This window comes from Eublepharis macularius, chromosome 4 (genome assembly GCF_028583425.1).
Source record: "Eublepharis macularius isolate TG4126 chromosome 4, MPM_Emac_v1.0, whole genome shotgun sequence".
NCBI lineage: Eukaryota > Metazoa > Chordata > Lepidosauria > Squamata > Eublepharidae > Eublepharis > Eublepharis macularius.
Window position 1 is genome coordinate 165,742,465 of NC_072793.1, and position 20,707 is coordinate 165,763,171.

Here is a 20,707-nt window from a genome sequence, read left to right on the forward strand (position 1 = left end):
CTAAAAATGTGGCTTGGAGAAGAAGAAAAACATTCTTAGAATGCTGCCATTCAGTGCTAGGCACTAGAATTTTGCATTTGCATAAAAGTCTTGGATATGTATTGCTGACTTTGATGGCCCAGGCTAGCTTGATCTCCTTGATCTCCTTAGCTCTCAGAATCTAAGCAGGGTCAGCCCTGGTTAGTACTTGGCTGGGAGACCCCCAAGTAAGTCCAGGATCCTTATGCAGAGGCAGGCAATGGCAAACCACCCCTGCACCTCTCTAGCCTTGAAAACCCCAACAGAGTTGTATAAATGATCTTGGTAGTAGCTTTACAGGCGTTCCCAGATGTATAATACCACCGCCCCATGCCTTCACACACAAGGAGGGGGACACCTCTTGATATTTATTTAGATACTTACTAGATTTTTATGCCCACCTTTCTCCAGACTAACACGGCATACAAAGTGGATATTCTTTCTTTGCCTCACAAATCATCCAGTGTCTTCTATTTGGGCTTCCAAACTGATGCTAGAATGATGTTACGGTGTGTTCTTGGTCTGGTCATTCACTCTCTTCCTGTTCTCTCTCCTTCAGTTTTCCTCAGGTAGTAACATCCACGTAAAAGTGGAAGGGAAAGGGAAAGGAACTTTGACCGTGAGTATATTCGTACCGCTCTATTTCTGTTTATGGCATACACCAGGTCCCCACCACCACCACACACAGTATTATCCTCCCAATAGTTCTGTGTGGTATCAGTTAGGTTAAGAAATGGGCCTGTTTCAAGATGCTCTGAAGAGGCCATTTCCAGACAGATCATTTGCTCTGAGTTTGATGCTGATAGGAAGTGGGGTTTTTTAATTGCTTCCCCATGGCATCATGGTATGTACCTCTTTGGGTCTCCCAGCTTTTCTTCAATCTTTCTCAAACCTGCTTAACTACAAAGCTTTAAGAAAGATTGCAGTAAAACCTGGATGGCTGCCCTGTGCGTGGGTGAAAGTTTGGATTTTCCCAACCATATGGCAGTCATTTTTCCTGATTCCGCGCCCCCACCCTAGTGGCCATTTCTTCTCCCCAGAAATAGCCACTCCAGTGGTCTTTTAAAATCAGAATTTAAAACAAACACAAAAGATAAAAACAACAGTTAAAACATAGAGGAGGGAATACTGAGGGAATGCCGCTGGTTTTCACCCACTGGTGGGAGACAGCAGCAGAAGGAAACAGGTGAATATCCTGGGGAGAGAGTTCCAGATTATTGATGCCGCTACTGAGAAGTCCCTGGTTGCCACTCACCTAATATCAGAAGGCAGGGGCACTTGAAGCAGGGCCTCTGAAGATGACTGCTATGGTGGGTAGGTTCATAAGGGAGTAAGCGTCCCTTCTGGTGTGTTAGTGTCAAACTGTATAGGCCTTTAAATGCCAGCACCAGCACTTTGAATTGTGCTCCGAAACAGACTGGGAGCCAGTGTAGATGAGCCAGTACTGGAGTGATATGTTCCCTGTGACTCGTTCTAGTCAACATCTTGGCTGCAGCATTCTGTTCCAACTAATGTTTTTGAAGACTTTTTAAGGACAGCTTCATGTAGAGTGCCTTGTAGTAGTCTAATCTAGATGTAACCAGAGGTGTACCACAGTGGTCAGATCTTTCCTGCTCAGGAAAGGCCACAGCTGGCTAAGCAGTAGGAGCTGGTAAAAGGCACCCCTGGCCACAGGTGCCACCTGCTTATTCAGCAATAGGCCTGCATCCAAGAGCAACTCCAAGCTATGAGCCTGTTCTTTTACGGGGAGTGGAACCCCATCCAGAATGGGTGACATCCTAAATACTGGGTCAGACCTTCCACTGACCAATAGAACTGCCACCTTGTCAGGATTAAACTTCAGTTTATTAGCACACATCCACTCCAAAACTGTCTTCAGGCACCAGTTCAGGGATTCTTCAGTCTCCCTGGGATCAACTGGAAGCATGAGATAGAGCTGTGTGTCAACTGCATATTGGTGACAACCCAGCCCAAATGTCTGGATGACTTCACCCAGTGATTTCATGTAGATGTTAAGAAGAATTGGGGACAGGATGGAACCTTGTGGGACCCCGTAAGCCATAGGAGCTGAGCAGCAGGCCTCCATCACCACCTTCTGAAATCTACCTCTAGTTAGGATTGGAATTACTGCAGAACAGTGCCTTCCAATCCCAGCCCAGAAAGGCGGTCCAGAAGGATACCATGATCAACGGTACTGAAAGCCGCTAAGAAGTGCAGGAGAATCAACAGAGAGACATTCCCTCTGTCCATCTCCCGGCACAGGTCATCCACCAATGTGGCTAAGCCTGTTTCAGTCCCATACCCAAGCCTAAAACCAGGCTGGAAGGAATCTAAACCATTTGCCTCATCCAGGAAAGCATGAAGTTGTCCATTGACCACCCTTTCAGAGCCAGTTTGGTATAGTGGTTAAGAGCACGGGACTTTAATCTGGAGATCTAGGTTTGATTCCCCACTCCTCCACTTGAAGCCAGCTGGGTGACCTTGGGCTAGTCACAGTTCTCTGGAGCTCTCTCAGCCCCACCCACCCCACAGGGTGATTATTGTTGTGGGGATAATAATATACTTGGTAAACTGCTCTGAGTGGGCATTCAGTTGTCCAGAATGGCAGTATATAAATCGAATGTTGTTGTTGTTATTCAGTAACCTTGCTCAAAAATGGAACATTTGAGATTGATCAATAGTTATTAAGATCTCCTGGGTCCAGGGTAGACCTCTTTCAAAGTGGGCTGTTTCAAGGCTGGTCTGACCACCCCCTCCCTTAAGGCGGCATCGACTACCTCTTGGGCCCAATCGAACAGCAGCTCCCCTCCCAGCAGATTAAATTAGCCAGACAGGGCAAGATGGTAGGCCTCAAACGTCCAAGGATCCTGTCCACACCCTCTGAAGAAGCTGACAACCTGGCAGTATCCAATCTTGTCACTGCTAATGTAGAGTCCAAGTTGGAATGGATGCAAGAGATTTTATCTGCAAAGTGCTACACAAAATGTTCACAGTGGGCCACTGAGCAGTCTACTTCCTCCTACGGGCAGGGTTGCCACATCCTCCTACCTTGAAACTGGGCGGGGAGGGGGCTCCTAGCGGGGTCTGTGTGTGTGTGCTTCTCTTCTTTCGTGCACATGCACACCGTGCGTTGCTGATGACATCACTTCTGGTTTAAACCAAAAGCGATAGGGTCTTAGCAGGACTGAGTCTTTAGGAATCAGCTCAAAACATTGTTTGGGCCTCTTTGTTTAGGGCCTATTTCTCAGCCCTGCTGATACCCCGTTGCTTCCGTTTTAAAGCAGAAGTAACGTCATCTGGAGCCTGTGGGGTGTGCATGCACCATCTCACTGTGTGCTCCAGGCAGCCTCCCACACCTTCCCCCCCCTTGCCAGCCAGATGAGGGGGGGCAGGGGTAGAAACTGGAGTATGAGATGCCCCGCCTCCAGCAGTGGAATGACATTCTTATCTGCAGGCTCAATCCCCAAAGGCCTTGAACTACCAGGAACAGCTCCATTGACCTACACAGTAAAGACGCAATGGCGGCAGAATAGTAGAGACCATATTCTGAAACTGCCATTGTGGAATCTTAGGCAACCGACCTCTAAATCGGTTGCAATTCTGGGAGATTTCGAGGGCCCAGCTGGTGGTTGGTAACCCTGCTTTGGTTTCCCAATACACAGAGATTTGTTTCAGTTTTCAGCTACAATGTGTGCTAAGGCAATTTTTGTTGAGGATGTTCAGGGGACCAGGGGTTTTGTTTCCTCTTTCTGCTCCTTGCAGGTCCTGAAGGAATTCCACGTCTTGGCTGTGCAGAACACTACCTGCCAAACCCTTGGGCTACAAGTGAAGCTCACTGGTGCAGTTCAATATTAGCGTAAGTCGAGGCTTATTTTTAATTTATTTATATGTCCATTTAAAATTTGCTTCCCCCACGCTGGTGGTTCAAGGTGGCGTAGGGCCCAAGGGTTGGGGACTGGATGGCTCTAAACATTTTCCAAGGCTGACCAACCTCCAGGTAGGGCCTGGAGTTCTCCTGGAATTAGAATTGATCTCCAGCCTACAGAGGAAATGGCTGCATCGGAATGTAGATTCTATGGTATACCATAGAGCTTAAGAGAAATGGAAGTCCTAGAGTGACATCAAATCCCCACTGAGCTTCCTCCCCTCCCCAAACGCCGCTCTTGTCGGGTGCCACCTCTAAATCTTCAGGAATTTACCAAGTTGCAGCTGGTGACACTGCAGTTTCCCCATTTATGTAACCAGGGCTGTGTACGATTTGTTCCTAAAAATAAGTGAACAACAGAAAGGGATGCTGCATTCTACATCACGAAAAACAACCTGTATACACATCTGCGAGGATTTGCAAATTGCATTTCTACACGTCAAGGGAAGGAGCTAAGAGCTATAGCAAAACTTCACCCCTGACCATTGGCGATCTTGTTTGGTTCCCCTTGTGGCTTCTTTCATCTGGTATTGAATTTGCAGGAGAGAATCAATGACGGTGGGCTGCGCACCATCATCTGCCTCCTGATTCTCCCCTTGGAAATATCTGTGCATTAGTTGCAAGGGAAACGTGTGGCCAAGAATCCAGTGTCTTCCTCCTAACCATCCTTTCTTGCCACAGAGTTCATTAAAAGTTTGGTTTTGTCTTTTTATCTCATGCCACTACATTTAAAAAAAAATATTAAGTACTGTTTCTACTTCTTATTGCTTCATAGTTTTCTCCTCCCTACCCCCACCCTACTTTCCTGAGCAGCACGATGTTCAAGAAAGCCTTAGTCAAGATTGTTTTGCTTGGAGAACAAATTATTTAGTTTTACTTATTTACATTATTAATAGTCCACCTTTCTCTCTGAGACTCAAGGCAGATTACATGGTGTAAGTCAATATGATCAGTCATAGAATCATAGGGTTGGAAGGGATCTCTAGGGTCATCTAGTCCAACCCCCTGCACAATGCAGGAAATTCACAACTACCGCCCCCGACTGTTCCAGTGACCCTGCTCCATGTCCAGAAGATGGCAAAACACCTCTAGGATCCCTAGCCAAAGTGGCCTGTGGAAAATTGCTACCTGACTCCAAGGTGGTGATCGGCCTTACCATGGGCATGTAAGAAGGGCCATGAGAACTAAGCACTGATGTAACCCATTCTGCCCTCCCCCTCATGATCTGCCCAGGTTCACAGAGGCCAAATCCACACGTCTCAAGTTTTCCGCTTTTTTCCCGCCCATTATTTGCTTCTCAGAGGGCTGTTCCCAAACTCTTACCTCAAACCCCCCATTCTCTCTCATCTTTCACATTGTGCCTCAGATGAATTTGTCATGTGTTCAAACGCTTCTCTTGCATGGTTCTCACCGTGGATGTGGACAAATAGAAGCATTTCACAAGGAGACCGCCCCTTCAAACCACCTCACTTCCGTGTTTGCAGCCTTTCCGGAACACCATCCCTCTTTGCTATGCAATTATCAAGCTTTTCCACTCTCTCTGCAGCGTGCCTGCCCGCCCGCCCCTTCCCTTTTTTTTTAAAAAAAGGGGACTTTCCCAGCATTGTTGCACAATCCCGGCCATAAATCTTAATCGGGATGCTCCAAAATCCCCACGGAGACACCAAGGGGTGGCATCATTTCCATTTCCGTGTCATTTTTAGGATGCCGGACAGTCGGAAATATCGGTGGCTGTTAAAATTAATTTTTGTAAACTGTTGAAATTACCATTATAGTGGAAATCCATCATTCTAACATTACATTCAAGCATCAAATAATTAGTCTGCCCGTTTGGAGAGTTTGGATCACCCCCACCTTAAATATCAGTTCAAATTAGCCCGCCAGAATAAAGGTCCAATGGATTTCAAAGAAGAAGGCATAGAATAACATTAACCAATCACAGAAATCATAGGGGTGTGGCCTCACCATAGCAATTTAGCAAAAAAACGCTATAGCGGAAATCTGATGAAAAAATGAAAAAAAAAATGAACGTGACGTTGTCATCAGCGACGTCGGATCTAAACCTGCCCCATATTGCGTGATTCTACCAGGGATGTGGACGAAGTATAGCACGAGGCAGCAGCAGTAAGAGAAGGGATGTGAACACAGACTGGGACATTGCGGGATAGAATCCAGCGTGATTAATGCACATGAAAAGCGGAAGGTAGGGAAGTGTGGATTCAGCCAGAATCAGCATTGCTGTCAGATGGCCATCTAGCCTCTGCTTAAAAACCTCCAAAGAAGGAGAGCCCACCACCTCCCAAGGAAGCCTGTTCCACTGAGGGACAACGCTGTCAGGAAGTTCTTCCTAATGTTTAGCTGAAAGCTGTTTTGATTTATTTTCAAGTTGTTGGTTCTGGTCCGAGTTTCTGGGGCAGTGGAAAACAACTCTGCACCATCCTCTATATGACAGCCCTTCAAGTACTTGAAGATGGCTATCATATCACCTCTCGGTCATCTCCTTTCCAGGCTAAACATTCCAAGCTCCTTGAACCTTTCCTCACAGGACTTGGTCTCCAGACCCCTCACCATCTCTGTTGCCCTCCTCTGGACACGTTCTAGCTTGTCTATATCCTTCTGAAATCATGGTGCCCAAAACTGAACACAGTACTCTAGGTGAGGTCTAACCAGAGCAGAGTAGAATGACACCATCACTTCTCGTGATCTGGACATTTTGCTTCTGTTGATACAGCTCAAAACTGCATTTGCCTTTTCATCTACCATATCATGCTGCTGGCTCGTGTTCAGTCTATGGTCTACTACAACCCTTAGATCCTTTTCACACCTACTGCTGCCAAGATAAGTCTCCCCCATCCCATAATTATGCATTTGATTTTTCCTACCTAAAAGCAGAACTTTGCATTTATCTCTGTTGAAATTCATTTTATTTGTTTTAGCCCAGTTTTCCAGCCTGTCAAGATCATCCTGTATCCTTACTCTGTCTTCAGCCATATTTGCTACCCCTCCCAATTTAGTATCATCTGCAAATTTAATACGCATTCCCTCTATTTCTTCATCCAATTCATTTATAAAAATGTTGAACAGAACAGGTCCCAAGATCTGAGGAATTCCACTTGTCACTCTTCTCCAAGAGGATGAGGAACCATTAACTAGCACTCTTTGGGTGCGATCTGTCAACCAGTTACAGATCCACCTAATAGCAAAAGGATCGAAACTACATTCTACCAACTTGTCGACAAGGATATTATGTGGAACCTTATCAAAAGCCTTACTGAAATCGAGATAAACTACATCTACAGCATTCCCCTGATCCAGCAAGGTAGTAACTTTCTCAAAAGAAGAGAGAAGGTTAGCCAATGGCTGGGCCAATTCAATAAACAATGCAATAGGCTATGGATTGCTGAAATTTGAGAACAAGCAGAAATTTGATAAAGAGCTGAAACCATGCTGATACAGAATATAAGCAATTTAACATGACATGTTAAACAATGTGGAAACTATCCATTAGGAGCATACTGGCAGCAACAGACACCACACCGTAGTGATACTACTAAAGGCAAAATATATTGGTTTAGACTGAGAATTATTGCTTTCTATTGCAGTGCTTTACATTACAGAGGGAGAGTAGGCCCAAAAAACCCCATAATGACCTGCTCATCTCCTGTCCCCCGCCCGCAGCCTCAGAGTCACTCTAAATGTTACTTCTTTCACGAGATTGCCACGGAACCAACCCGTGCTCCACGCAGTCACGCAGCAGCTGTGAGGAATGGCTTCAAGCAAAAAAGGAGAGCCCAAATGGGCTCAGAAAGCTGCCACTGAGGGAAGGGGAGCTCCTGCCTTTCAAACTTTTATCGCCTATGCAAAAACAGTGCAGGAGAGGGGGAGTTTTCTTGTGTCTGCTGCCACGTGTGCACAGAATACCTCCACATGGAGCAGAAGGAACAGGAACACCCCCCCAACAACAACAACACACACTGTATTGTCGAAGGCTTTCACGGCCGGAGAACGATGGTTGTTGGGGGTTTTCCGGGCTGTATTGCCGTGGTCTTGGCATTGTAGTTCCTGACGTTTCGCCAGCAGCTGTGGCTGGCATCTTCAGAGGTGTAGCACCAAAAGACAGAGATCTCTCAGTGTCACAGTGTGGAAAAGATGTAGGTCATTTGTATCTACTCAGGAGGGGTGGGGCTGAGCTGAGCCATTCTGCAAGAGTTTCCCAGAGTGTGGAATGCTAATGGCGGGAGGCTTCACTGTAACCTGAGGAGGTTCTTTTGCATATGGATTGGTGCTTGATGTGCTAATCTTCTCTGCAGGGCTATTGTCGGGTGTGGAGTGTTTTTTTTTTTTTTTTTAATAACTACAAAACACTACACCAGACTATCACAAGGAAAGGGAAGAGGGAAGGGACAAAGGGGAGTGGAAAAAGAAAAAGGGGGGGGAATGAACTACAAACACTAAACACTACACTTCAATGTTTCCCTTCATACTGTCATAATACAAAAATAGCTCCATAGAATAATGATGGAGTGGTTAATCATACAGAGAATAAACATTTCAAATTCTGATTAAACTTTCCTCCCCCTTCTGGGTCCCGGACGCAATTCTCTCTGTGCAACTGCTGTTGCAATGCTCTCCTCTTCCCCCCCCCCCCTCCGGCTCCTCCTTTTCTTCGTTCTTGGTGCAGCAGAATTCTGGGTTTTTATTCTCAAAATCCTTTAGTTGATCTTCTGATAATATCTTATAGGCCTGATCTTTATAACTGAACCATATTCCTTCCGGGAATAACCATTTGTACTTTATTCCATGGTCCCTCAGAAGAGCTGCAAACTTTTTATATTTAAAACGCCGTTTCCGGACTAGAAATGGAACGTCCTTCAAAATCTTGACTTTCAAACCCATAAAGTCCAAATCCGCATTGTATGAGTTATATAGGATGGTGTCCCGAATCTTTTTAGTTGAAAAGTCAATAATGATCTCACGAGGCAACTCGCTTTGTTGCATATTTTGAAGAAGCCCGACGGACCTCCAAAATGGCGCTTTTAACCTCTTCTTTAGTCGTCCTCGCGGGTGTCGCCAGTAGTTCCGAGACCAAATCCCAGAGATCCTCATTTTCCTCCTCTTTCACGTTTTGGAGACGCAAAATTGTCTGCGTTCGTTCCACTTGTAGCCCGATCAGTTGGTTCTCCACCAACTTCAACTCCTTTTTTGTAGCCTTCACAAGTGACGCACTTTCCAGAGCAGACTTTTCTGCCCCCCCCCCGCTGCTGCCTTAATGGTTTTCACCTCGCTTTCAATTAAGCCCACCCTTTGAACAGTTTCGTTCAGCTTGTCAACAAAGGGTTTTATAGCTTCCACCACCGCCCTGCGCACCAATTCTTCGAGCGACTCCCCTTTCTGCAAGGTGGCCGAGATTGACTTACCGAGAGCGGGACTTTGCTTCTTTGCTGCCATTTTGGGGGGGGGGGGGCGCCAACAAAATTCTGGAACTCCACGAAGGGGAAGAGCGAGTCTTCTTCAGATCAACCTCTCCTTCACAAACGCTTGTAGAACAGAAGGGATTCGCTTGTTTACAGGCTTCCGCCTGTTTCTTTTACTTGCCGTTTCTCGTTGCCCGGCGGCACTCGAGGCGCCGCGCACATCTGCCGGCCTCCATAGGGACAAACGGGCAATTCCCTCCCCGCATTGATTTCGGGGAGTTCTTCCCGCCGCGTCCCGGACCCTGGCTCCCTCCCTGGGAGTCCTGGGGGCTAATCCTTGCAGATCAGCCGCCCGGTCAGGGTGCCCGGTCGTTTCCTCCCGGACCAGCCGAGAGGAGCGTCCGGCATGGCTGAGAAAACGAAACCGACCGGGTGTGGAGTGTTTTGTTGGCCTGGTGTTTTTCAGAACTGGAGCCCATGCTCTGTTCATTCTTAAGGTTTCTTCTTTCCTGTTGAAGTTTTGCTTATCAACAACACATACTGTTTTTGCATGGGGGAAAAAGCTTGGGAGAAAGGCGGGAGTTCTCCCTCTCTCCGTGGCAGCTTTCCAAGCCCATTTGAGCTCTCCTTTTTTTGATAGAAGCCATTCCCTGAGCTGCTGAGTGACTGTGGGGAGCATGGGTTGGCTCCGTGATGAACTCCTGAAAAAAGTAATGTTTAGAGCGACCCCTCAGTCTAGGCCTCACACTTAGCCAAGTTCAAGGCCAGTCTGTTCCTCAAGCGCCTTCCTTCCGCCCCATTTTGGTCCCTTGCTCCCAGAGTTCATATCATTTTCTCTCATCTTTTCTCACAACAGCGGAAGCATACCACTACTACTATGAATATGAGGATTATGGCCCCGTTGACTCTGACCCAGCTTCACAGCCTGCTGACCAGCCACTCTCACCCATTGAGTTGTTTGATGCCCGGCAACGACGTAGAAGGGAAGCCAAAGATCCGGGACAGTCGCAACAGAAAGTCATTTACAACGTCTGTTTGTGGTGAGCTCAAATAGGGCAGGGCGCGGGATGAGGGCTGCAACTGGGTCTCTGCCCATTTTTGGCTCTTCTGCTTTACAACAACAGCCATCTCTATAAAGTAATTGTAATATTTGTACTTAAACAAAGCATTTGTTTTTGAAGGACTTGTATTCATACATTAACAACAACAACAACAACAATAATAATATTTGATTTATATACCGCCCTTCAGGACAACTTAATGCCATACTCAGAACGGTTTACAAAGTGTGTTATTATTATCCTTGCGACAATCACCGTGTGATGTGGGTGGGGCTGAGAGAGTTCTGAGAGAGCTGTGACTGACCCAAGGTCACCCAGCTGGCTTCAAGCAGAGAAATGGGGAATCAAACCTGGCTCTCCAGATTAGAGTCCTGCTGCTCTTATCCACTACACCAAACTATGGAAGATAGCACAACAGATACAGGGTCTTCTAGCCAGCTTGACTTTGGTTACATAAATTCTAAATATTATATTATCATAACACAGCTGATTAGACCACAGAGCCACAATTTAGCATTAAAACTAGATGATGCCCAACCAACAGGGACCCTTTTGCATTATCATTGTGTGCCAAGTCGTCTCTCTGTGACCTTGCAGAAGGGCACGTAAAGCTGACCTAACATCAGCAGAAACTCTTGATGTTATTTCTAACTCTGGTTTGACCGACTAGTCTTGTTCTTGAGCTGTTCAGTGTATTCTTTTTTTTTTTATGGAAACGTTTGGCCATCTTTGAAATGGGAAACCATTTGTAAAACTAAACCTTCGTCCTCACCTTTTGCTTTCTTTTCTCCCCCTTTTCCTGTAGGAGGCAACCAGGGGCGCATGTCGCAGGCATGGTCATTGCTGACATCACCATGCTTAGTGGCTTCGAGCCGAACAAGGATGACCTTGACAAGGTGCTGATGACTGGGGAGGAGGGAGGTGGGGGTGGGTCTGTACTTGAGTTTTCTAAAATAACACATACTGAGCTTCCAGCCTGCCTAGGAATACCTTCTGCTCTAGAAGGCCCCTTCTCCATTACCTCATGTTTGAGCAAGAAGATTAAAACATTGTCACCCAGCTGTGGCGGAAACTCTCAGGGCAGTGCTGCACTGAACAGATCCCAAGCCCCCAAAACACAATCCACGGGACTTTTATTGTGGGAAAAGAGGTGGTGGAACTCTTGAGAGGGAAATGAGGAAGAAACGCACAGGATTCTTTTAAATAATATTATTTTCATGCACTATGGACTTATATCAGCTGTGAGACAGAACCCCCTACCTTGTGGGTGGCGGTGGTATTAAACGACATAGGAACTACCCAGTAGGATCATACTTATCACAATAGTTGTGAACTCTTGCCCTGGCAACAAATTTCTGAGGGGTGCAAAATTTCTGCAGCTCCGCCTCTATACCTTCCCCAGGGAAGCTGAAGCGAGTCTCTAATATCTAATGGGGAGACCCGTTCCTTACAATGATCCGGCTTAACATAACAAATTATGTTAAAGTCCAGGGAGATGGACTGGGGCGTCCACCTGCAACCCATCGGCTACAGCTCCACCTGGAAGAAAGAACAGCATTACTGACTTGATCGCATATACTTACCTATCGGATGTCTTCCTTTTTGGACTTTGACATAATTTGTACTGTAGGAATACTGTGCAGGTGCACCTAAATTCTTTGTGTGATGTGCACCGTTTTTTGAAGTTGTATATGATTCATGGTGATTCTTTGATTGGACTTGGAGAGTTTTTACTCTATTATTTTTTATACAATTTGTGATTGATTATTGCCTCCTACTTGAGTGTTTTCACCTTGTTGGCTATTTGGCTGTTACAGCATCATTTTGCAAAGGCAATGGTGTCCTGCTTTAGGGAGCCTTCTTCTCATGGTGGGAATCTACCTGGTTGTTCTCCAATTAATTTTACTTCTGTCTCTCACCTTCCTCCTCAGCTGCGAGATCTCACCGATCAGTACATCAGCCATTGGGAGATTCAAGGACGGCGGCTACTGCTATATTTCATCTCGGTGAGAAGGGCTTGCAGAGGAGAATGGAGGAGAATTACTAACTAATACAGTAAAGAGTCCAGTAGCATCTTCAAGACTAACCAACTTTATTGTAGCATAAGCTTTCGAGAACCGCAGCTGTCTTCATCAGAGCTGTGGTTCTCAAAAGCTTATGCTACAATAAAGTTGGTTAGTCTTAAAAGTGCTACTGGACTCTGTACTATTTTGCAACTACAGACTAACATAGCTAACTCCTCGGGATGTATAACTAATACAGAGTGATGAACAGGCTCTTGTTTAAATGCCTGTTGTGATCAAGGATCTCCTCTAGATGATCAGCACTGCTAGAAATGAACTCCTTAAGGGCCTATGCCCTTTATGAATGTGTGTGGTAGGAAACACCCTCCCCCATTGTTTCCTTTCTAAAAGCAAAGACTGGAAGCTCTGCCTCTTAATCCCAGTGTATTGGGATCTGGCTATAGTAATTCTCTGTACGCATAGGTAGAGTTAGTTGTTACTTAAATGCTTCAGGCTTGAGCCATAGTAGATGATTCATAGATATTCCTCTTCCAGATACGACCTTAGTGAAAAACCTAAATTTTCAGGCCACATCTCTACTTTCAATTGGTGAAGAAAAAAAATCTCACTCTCTTCTCTGTCACCGGTTATCTCTGTCTCTTCCCTCAGCCTCTCTTCATCTATCCAAGTAGGCCATAACTCAGGTTTTGTGCAGGGCTTTTTTTCTGGGAAAAGAGGTGGTGGAACTCAGTAGGTTGCCAGCACAGGGGGCAACTCCTGGCAGGAGGTGGTGCCCCTGATACGACATGCACACGCATAAAGTGCGTGCATGCTTCCAGGACCGCACAATGACATCACTTTGGGTCAGCTGGAACAAGGGGGGAGTTTTTTAAAGTTTAAATCACCCTCAATGAAAATGGTCACATGGCTGGTCGCCCCGCCCCCTGATCTCCAGACAGAGGGGAGTTTAGATTGCCCTCCATGCGGCGCGGAGGGCAATCTAAACTCCCCTCTGTCTGGAGATCAGGGGGTGGGGCCACCGGCCATGTGACCATTTTCAAGATGTGCCAGAACTCTGTCCCACCGCGTTCCGGCTGAAAAAAAGCCCTGGTTTTGTGTACAGAAGGTCCTAGGTTCAACCCCCAACTATCTCAGAACTGGCAGAGAGCCTGGGCTCTGGAGAGCCTGTCGATTTATACTGGTGACCTGGTGATACAAAGCAGTTCTGTATACTCATCTATAGGTGCCCACATCAGGACAGGAATGTGTCTCCTTTGAAGCAAAACAGCTGGTCCCTGTGGGAAGACTGCAGCCAGCAAGTGCCATGGTGTATGACTTCTATGAACCAGGTGAGCAAAAGGCTACAGACAGAGCAGCGATCCCCAACACAGCATCCACCAACGTGTTTCCAGATGCCTGCTTTTCTGAGTTTTGGTGAGACATGTAACTTTCCCCAGTGAAGAAAATAACAGCAATCCAGAGCCCTTTCGGGTCAGGAAGATGGCATGGGAAAGGGAGGGAATTAGGCTGCCTCTCCTTGCATGCCGTGGTCCTGATCTAACTGTGCCCTGGGAATTAATTTTCAGCACAAACTCCCAGTGGCACACATGACGGGACTTGGGGACACAGGGCCCAGGGAAGATACATAAACAAGGTTGTGTGTATGTGAACAGTGATGGACCTCAGAGGTCAGGGCCAGTGTGTGGTCAGCACATTAGTGAACATCTGCTTGATCAGAAGCCACCTTGTACTTGTAGTTTACTCAAGTAAACAAACATTATCCCTTACACATTGTGTACGTAAAGTGCCATCAAGTCACAGTTGAATTATGGCCACCCTGTAGGGTTTTCAAGACAAGAGATGGACAGAGGTGGTTTTCTGAGTAGCAACCCTGGACTTAGTTGGAGGTCTCCCATCCAAGTATTTATCAGGACCAACCTTGCTTAACTTCCACGATCTGACAAGATTGGACTAGCCAGGCCATCCAGGGCAGGGCATATTGTGCATTGTATGCTACACACACCCCAGTTTTTCCTCTCTCTCACTAAAGCAAAGAGCTGCAGCACCTTCTACGGAGCTCCCAACAAGCCCCAGTTTGTGTCATCGTTGTGCTCCGAAGATGTCTGCCAATGTGCCGAAGGTAAAGTTACCTGGCTGCCCGCCTTCCTGCATGTTTGTGCTAGCTTTAGGTGTTGGCAGGATAGTGACTTTCAATGGGCCACCCAGGCAAGAGAGGCATCCTTCTTGTTATCAGGATATGCTGATCACATGGTCAGTAAGGGACAATTGAATGAGGGAGGGTAAATGAAGTAGCACAAGTGCAAGATGCCTGGCAGGCTCTTGCTACCCGAGTTACATGAATTTCTTTGCTGTAATTAAGTCTCTTTTGTTACGAGCCCTCTGAATAACAGGGGTTGGGAAGGGCAGGGAAAGAGTGAAAGTACCTGCTATCCACAGGAGCATCCTAGAAGCTGCTCAACTTTGCAGTGCTGTGAATGTAATATATTTTTCCAGTGCATCTGTATCACATTACAATAGGGAGAATAGGTTTGGAAGGGCCAGTCTCTTCTTTCACGTACCTGGCCTCCAGCATCTCCCCAGCAAAATACCCACACTTGCACTTATGGAGGCAAGAATCACTGCTTTCAAGCTGCTACAGTTAGCAGCAGTTTCTCCCAATATGGGTAGATTGGTGATAGACACATTCGTGAAAACCACCGCTTCTGAAATGACTCCTTGAGAATGCACAAACTGCAGGTCCCTGCCCCACTCGTCTCCCAATCACCAAGACATTTGGCTTCCAGATCCCCTGCTTCCCCACAGCAGCCAGTTACTTCTCCACAGCTACTCTGGGCTAATGCACCAGAGTCTTCAGGGGGATGCTGATCTCATCTCTTTCTTGATTCCACCCCCCCCCCCACAGGTGTCTGCCCACGTGTGAAGCGAACCCTTGATGCGGTCATTACAAAAGCTTCTCGCGTGGAGTTTGCATGTTACAGCCCACGTGTGCACTATGGTAAGAAAACCAGCCTCTTGTCACTTTCCTTTTTTGGCTCCCAACTCACCGTATTTTCCCTACCTACCAAGGGTATTTCTTTCTACACTTACACAGAGTTTAGTTCCTTGTATTTGCATTTAAGGTACCCTGTTTTCAACTCTGTAATTGTCTTGCTGTCATCACAGCTATGAAGCTTGGAGTGAACCAGCTCATTGCAACTCATGTCCATTTTAACCACCAGACCTAGGTGGGTTAGTAGTACCTCTTGGCTAAATTAGTTATTTTTATTTATAAGATTTATTGGCAGGTGTTCTGCAAAAATAGCCGCCTTGGCCACATCTTTGGAGAAACAGCATTGACATTTGGATCTCCAGGCTGTTCTGCACCAGATTTTTGCTCCAGCTTAGCTACACTGCATCAGTTTTTCCCCTCCCTTACAACTGTGGTGGGTTGGTCTCTAATCATTTGCCCTAGACCCGTTTCAACCCATGTTATGGGATAGAGATGGTGCTGATGACCCTAGGAGATGACCTCCATCTCAATGTAGACACGGGTGATGGTGGCGTTCAGCTACTCTTTCTAGACTTATCAGCAGCCTTTGATTCAGTGGACCATGCCATCCTGTTGAAATGTTTGGAGGTAGAAACAGGGATTAAGGGATGTGCTTTGGACTGGTTCACATTGTTCTTTAGGGGCAAGACTCAGAAGGTTGCTGTGAGAAGTTTTCTACAGTGTGAGAAATGCCCTGTGGGGTTCCACCAGTCTTGTTCCCCATGCTATTCAAGCACTATCTGAAGCCCTTAGGAGAAATCATTTGTGGTTTTGGAATAGGGTGCCACCAATATGCTGATGACATCCAAGCTCTACATAATAATTCTCTAAATAAAATAAAAACAATAAAGATTAAATAAATATTCACATCAAATGATGGCCACTTATTTCATAAAATCCTGACTGGCCCACGCACTGCTACAGCTCCACTTCTGTCTCTCTCCTGCAGGGCTACGGGTTCGAGTGGTGAATGAGAACCACGTAAATGCCTTCCGTGTCTATGATGCAAAAATCTTGGAGCCATTACAATACAGTGAGTGATATTTGTGGCGTTGTTGAGGATTGCGTTAGAGTCAATGCCTCCATGTGGGATGGGAACCCAAGCAAAGGGATGGATAATGCCCTACAGACAGCACTGGGATACCGCAGACCAGATCAAGGTCTATGTGTAGACTGGGCCAGCAGTGAAAAGCTAGGCTACCAAAAGGAAGCTAAGCTTCAGGTGCAAGTGAGAAGATGTCAAATCTCATCACACAGTCACAGGTAAATAGAAGTAAACAGGAATAAAGAACTAAGTTCAACCCGTCAGCCAGCAGGATCTCTCACGGCTTCCTCCTGCAGGTCTTCTGGAGAAGAGGGCCCAAGCAAGAGAGGATATTGCTATAGAAATAAGAGAAATGCTAGAGAGCTGCTTCCACACAGCGACAGTAGCAAGTGCCCTTCCCTCAGCAGATGCCTTCCTTGGAGTGAGCGGGAATGGTGTCCTCCCACCCTGTTCCCACACTGCTTGCTGATGTTGCCACACCCCCTCACCCCGCCCCACCCCTCTTTCCCTCAGTACCATCTGTGCACAAGTACAGGTTCTACAGAGATCTCTCCAGCCACCCCCTCCCCCACAAGACCCAGCAACACCCCAACCACCCTTTCCTGCCCTGTGCAATTCAGCTGGAAAAAGAGGGAAAGCCCTGTGAAGCGCCACAAAGGGGGTGAAGGAAACACAGTGCTTAGCTCCTCCCCCCCCTCTGTATTGGCTGCAGACCAAGCGTCCCCATGGCCACTCAGCTGACAGCCCCTCCAGAGTCCCCTTTGATCATGATGACCCTTGGAGGCCGATGAGTGGAGCTCACAACAAGAATGATATTGTGTGGAAGCTCCCGTTGAATTTGGGGGGCAGTATCCGTCCATGTGGAGGGCAGTGTAGGACACAGTCCTACACTTTGGGTACCAAATTGAAAGGCTACACTGGGGTGATGGGACCATAGTGCAGGCAAGGGAAGTCACACAGTGCCTCATAGCTATGGCTCAAACCTTCTGTGCCTGACAAAGCAGACCTGGGTTGAGTCTTGACGGGCCCCAATGCACATGATATATGGATGTCACAGAACCAAGAAAGATGCAGTGTAATAAGTGTCTACGAATACATGCAGAACGAGGACCAAAGGCCACCACCCCTCTAACGCACTTCAATTCTCTCTTCCTCTCCAGCCTCAGATATGGGGGTCTCCATTAACCAAACCCGGCGTTTTGTGGTCCGTGCAGCATGTCGAACACGCTTGGTCGAAAACAAGGATTATCTTCTGATGGGACGTGATGGGCAAACTCGGGACCCTCAAGGCCAGTACGTTGGGGAGAAGGAGGGGGAGTTGGAAACGTAATGGAGTGGTGGAAAGGCAGGGAGTAGCCAGATCTCTTGAGTTGGAGGTCATCAGCAGCCAGGCAGTTTCAAAGAAGGGAGCTGCGCCTCGTGTGGTGGGGTGGGGTGGGGAAGGCAAGAATAGGGGAAGGCGAGATGATTCAATGCACAGAAGGAAAGCAGGGCTTTAATATTTCAATAGAAGGCGGAATTTCCCACAGAGCAGCTTTTCAGAGCCCTGCTGAATGAGCAGCACTTTTAAAATTTATTCTATTAATTGAGTTATTAATACCAGCAGTCCCAGGTGGCTACTTTTAAGATTTTGGAAGGATTACTGTGGGAGAGAGAATTTAATTCTTTTCTCCTGTCCCTCATCTACAAATTAAAATGTTTCTCTCCAAATCTGCAGTCGGCTCTTGTGGAAAATACTCAAGTTTGGGTGTGTGAACTAATGTCACAGTAGGTGAGAGGGGCGTTCTCTTGCAAATTCCTCCCCTGCAACTACCGTCCTGGGCCATTTCAAATTATTTCCCACTCTCCTCTGGGCTCCTAAATCAGATGTCAGTCATGAAAAGGGCCTGGGAGGAGCATTTGAGGGAACTCAGTGTTACATTACACCTCAGTAGACATGGCTTTGAGAACATGGCATTAGCATAGACACATGTAATTTCTAGCTAAAGTTTCTTGTAGCTTTGGGCTGAGAGGGGTGGTGTGTGTGCACCTGCTTCCTAACACTCTGACTCGGCCTCTCTGCAGCACTCAGTACCTGCTGGACTTGAACTCATGGGTGGAAGAGCTGCCTGGCCCTAGGTACTGCAGGTCCACCAGGAATCGCAACAAATGTTTCGAGCTCCAAGCTTTCATCACTGCCTTTGCTGAGAACGGCTGTCGCATATGAGGCAGGGTAGTGGGGTGGAATTCCCCTATGCTGTAACCCACCGGAATCCACCCCAATTCCTGCCTCTGAACAGAACCAGAGATGTTGACTTGCTTTATTTCCAGGTCTTTATATATATATATATATTTTCAACGCTTTGTGCCTGGAGGATTAGGCCAAAGATTTCCTGCACTGATTTCCTGCTTGTAAGAACAGCTTGTTGGATTAGGCCCAAAGAGTCGCTGCTTTGACAGATGACATCAGCTGCATTCACTATCTCAAATAATAGATTGGTTATAGGAAAAGTGATTATGATTTTTTTGTGCACCAGTGAACAGATTGGGCCTAATCCTGTTTTTTTAAAAGCTTTAGTTCATATTATGTAAGCATGCTGCTACTGGATAGTTCCGCATTTAATGTCGTGTCCGTTTGCTTATTGTGTCTCAGCTTTGTTTTCATCTCTGCACTGGATTTCTGCTTTTTTTCAAACTTCTGCGGTCCTTACCCTATTGTATTGTTTATTTAATGTCCCAGCCCTTGATCGTACTGATTTACACTGCGTAAAGAAAGAAGGTTGGAGTATAAATTACATAAATAAAAACAATAGTGTGGTTTGCTTTGAACTAGTGATTACATTTTACATAATGGCCTTTTCCACATGTTGGTAAAGCAACGGGCAACTTACTCCGTGCTGGCTTTTTTTTTTTTTTTTTACAGATTCCAGATGCCTCTGATTTCAAAGTGGAGGCAGGCAGTTTGTCTTCCGTCTGATCAGCATCTTTTCCGAGACCGGGATTTCCTGTTCTTTCCTGTGCTGGGTCAAGGACGCTGATCAGACGAAAGACAAACTGCCTGCCTCCACTTTGAAATCGGAGGCATCTGGAACCTGTAAAAAAAAAAACACCCCCAGCATGGAGTAAGTAGCCCGTTGCGTTAACAACATGTGGAAACGGCCGGTATTTGCACTATTTTATTCTATAAAAATATTCATCCCTAGTTCCGTGTCCTGAAGCAGCAGCGGATGGGATGCTCTTTTTTTGGAATAAATTGGAAAAGAGGATAGTGGGCAAAGAAGGAGCCTTTAATTAAAAGAATCTGCAGCTGCAACTGATTTTGGTGACACACAGCCCCCAAATCATGTGAGGTACAGAAAAATGTGACAGGAGAGAAAAAGGAACTTAGAGAAAACAAATGTAACCTAAAGAGTAAGAGCACACAAGAGTAAGGCTTGTCGTGTGAATGCTCTCTAAAATCTGTTTTTGGGGTTCAGTATATAGTAGGGTTTACTATTCTTAATGTAAAGGAGGTTTATTAGCATGGACACTTGGCACATCTCTCTGCTCTAATTGGACTCCTAACAAGAAACAAAGAACAGAACAAACTGTTAGGTAGAGGAGCCTCTATATATCTTGCTCTAATTGGACTCTTAGGCTTAAGCAGGGCTTTTTTTCTCGGAAAAGAGGTGGTGGAACTCAGTGGGTTGCCCTCGGAGAAAATGGTCACATGGCTGGTGGCCCCGCCCCCTGATCTCCAGACAGAGGGGAGTTGAGATTGCCCTCCGTGCCGCTGAGCGGCGCGGAGGGCAATCTAAACTCCCCTCTGTCTGGAGATCAGGGGGCGGGACCACCAGCCATGTGACCATTCTCCAGAGGTTCCGGAACTCCGTTCCCCCGTGTTCCCCCTGAAAAAAAGCCCTGGACTTAAGACAGGCTTAATTCAGACTGAGATTGGACATTGAGGCGTTTGAGCACGCAGCGAGAGAACAAGGAGGGAATGATGGCTTGATCATAGGTGTTGTAAGAAAAAAGAGGTCTGAACATCTGAGGATAGGATCAAACTATCCCTTTAATGTGCAAGTAACAGGACTCTGAGGGGGTACAAACAATATCCTAAGTGAGTTCTTACAAGAAAAGTTCACTCCCTGGCAGCTTCGATGTGCCAGAATATCAGAGCAATACAGCGTGCGTTGAACTTACCATGTTTAAGCTGACACCTTTCCGTTTGGTG

At 46.5% G+C, this 20,707-nt stretch overlaps 1 protein-coding gene across 1 annotated transcript in view; it reads left to right on the plus strand.

Annotated features, from left to right (window-relative positions):
- The window catches only part of LOC129329363 (complement C4-A-like), an 81,242-nt gene extending 61,856 nt beyond the window's left edge, over window positions 1-19,386 (plus strand). Inside the window, exons 31-41 of the mRNA XM_054978901.1 lie at window positions 578-637; window positions 3,781-3,874; window positions 10,214-10,397; window positions 11,224-11,314; window positions 12,350-12,424; window positions 13,665-13,770; window positions 14,472-14,561; window positions 15,345-15,437; window positions 16,420-16,503; window positions 17,676-17,808; window positions 18,580-19,386. Of these exons, the coding sequence (XP_054834876.1) occupies window positions 578-637; window positions 3,781-3,873 (153 nt within the window). The 3' untranslated portion in view covers window position 3,874; window positions 10,214-10,397; window positions 11,224-11,314; ... (5 more) ...; window positions 17,676-17,808; window positions 18,580-19,386. The remainder of the gene's footprint in view (window positions 1-577; window positions 638-3,780; window positions 3,875-10,213; window positions 10,398-11,223; window positions 11,315-12,349; window positions 12,425-13,664; window positions 13,771-14,471; window positions 14,562-15,344; window positions 15,438-16,419; window positions 16,504-17,675; window positions 17,809-18,579) is intronic.
- The last annotated feature ends 1,321 nt before the right edge of the window (window positions 19,387-20,707 follow it).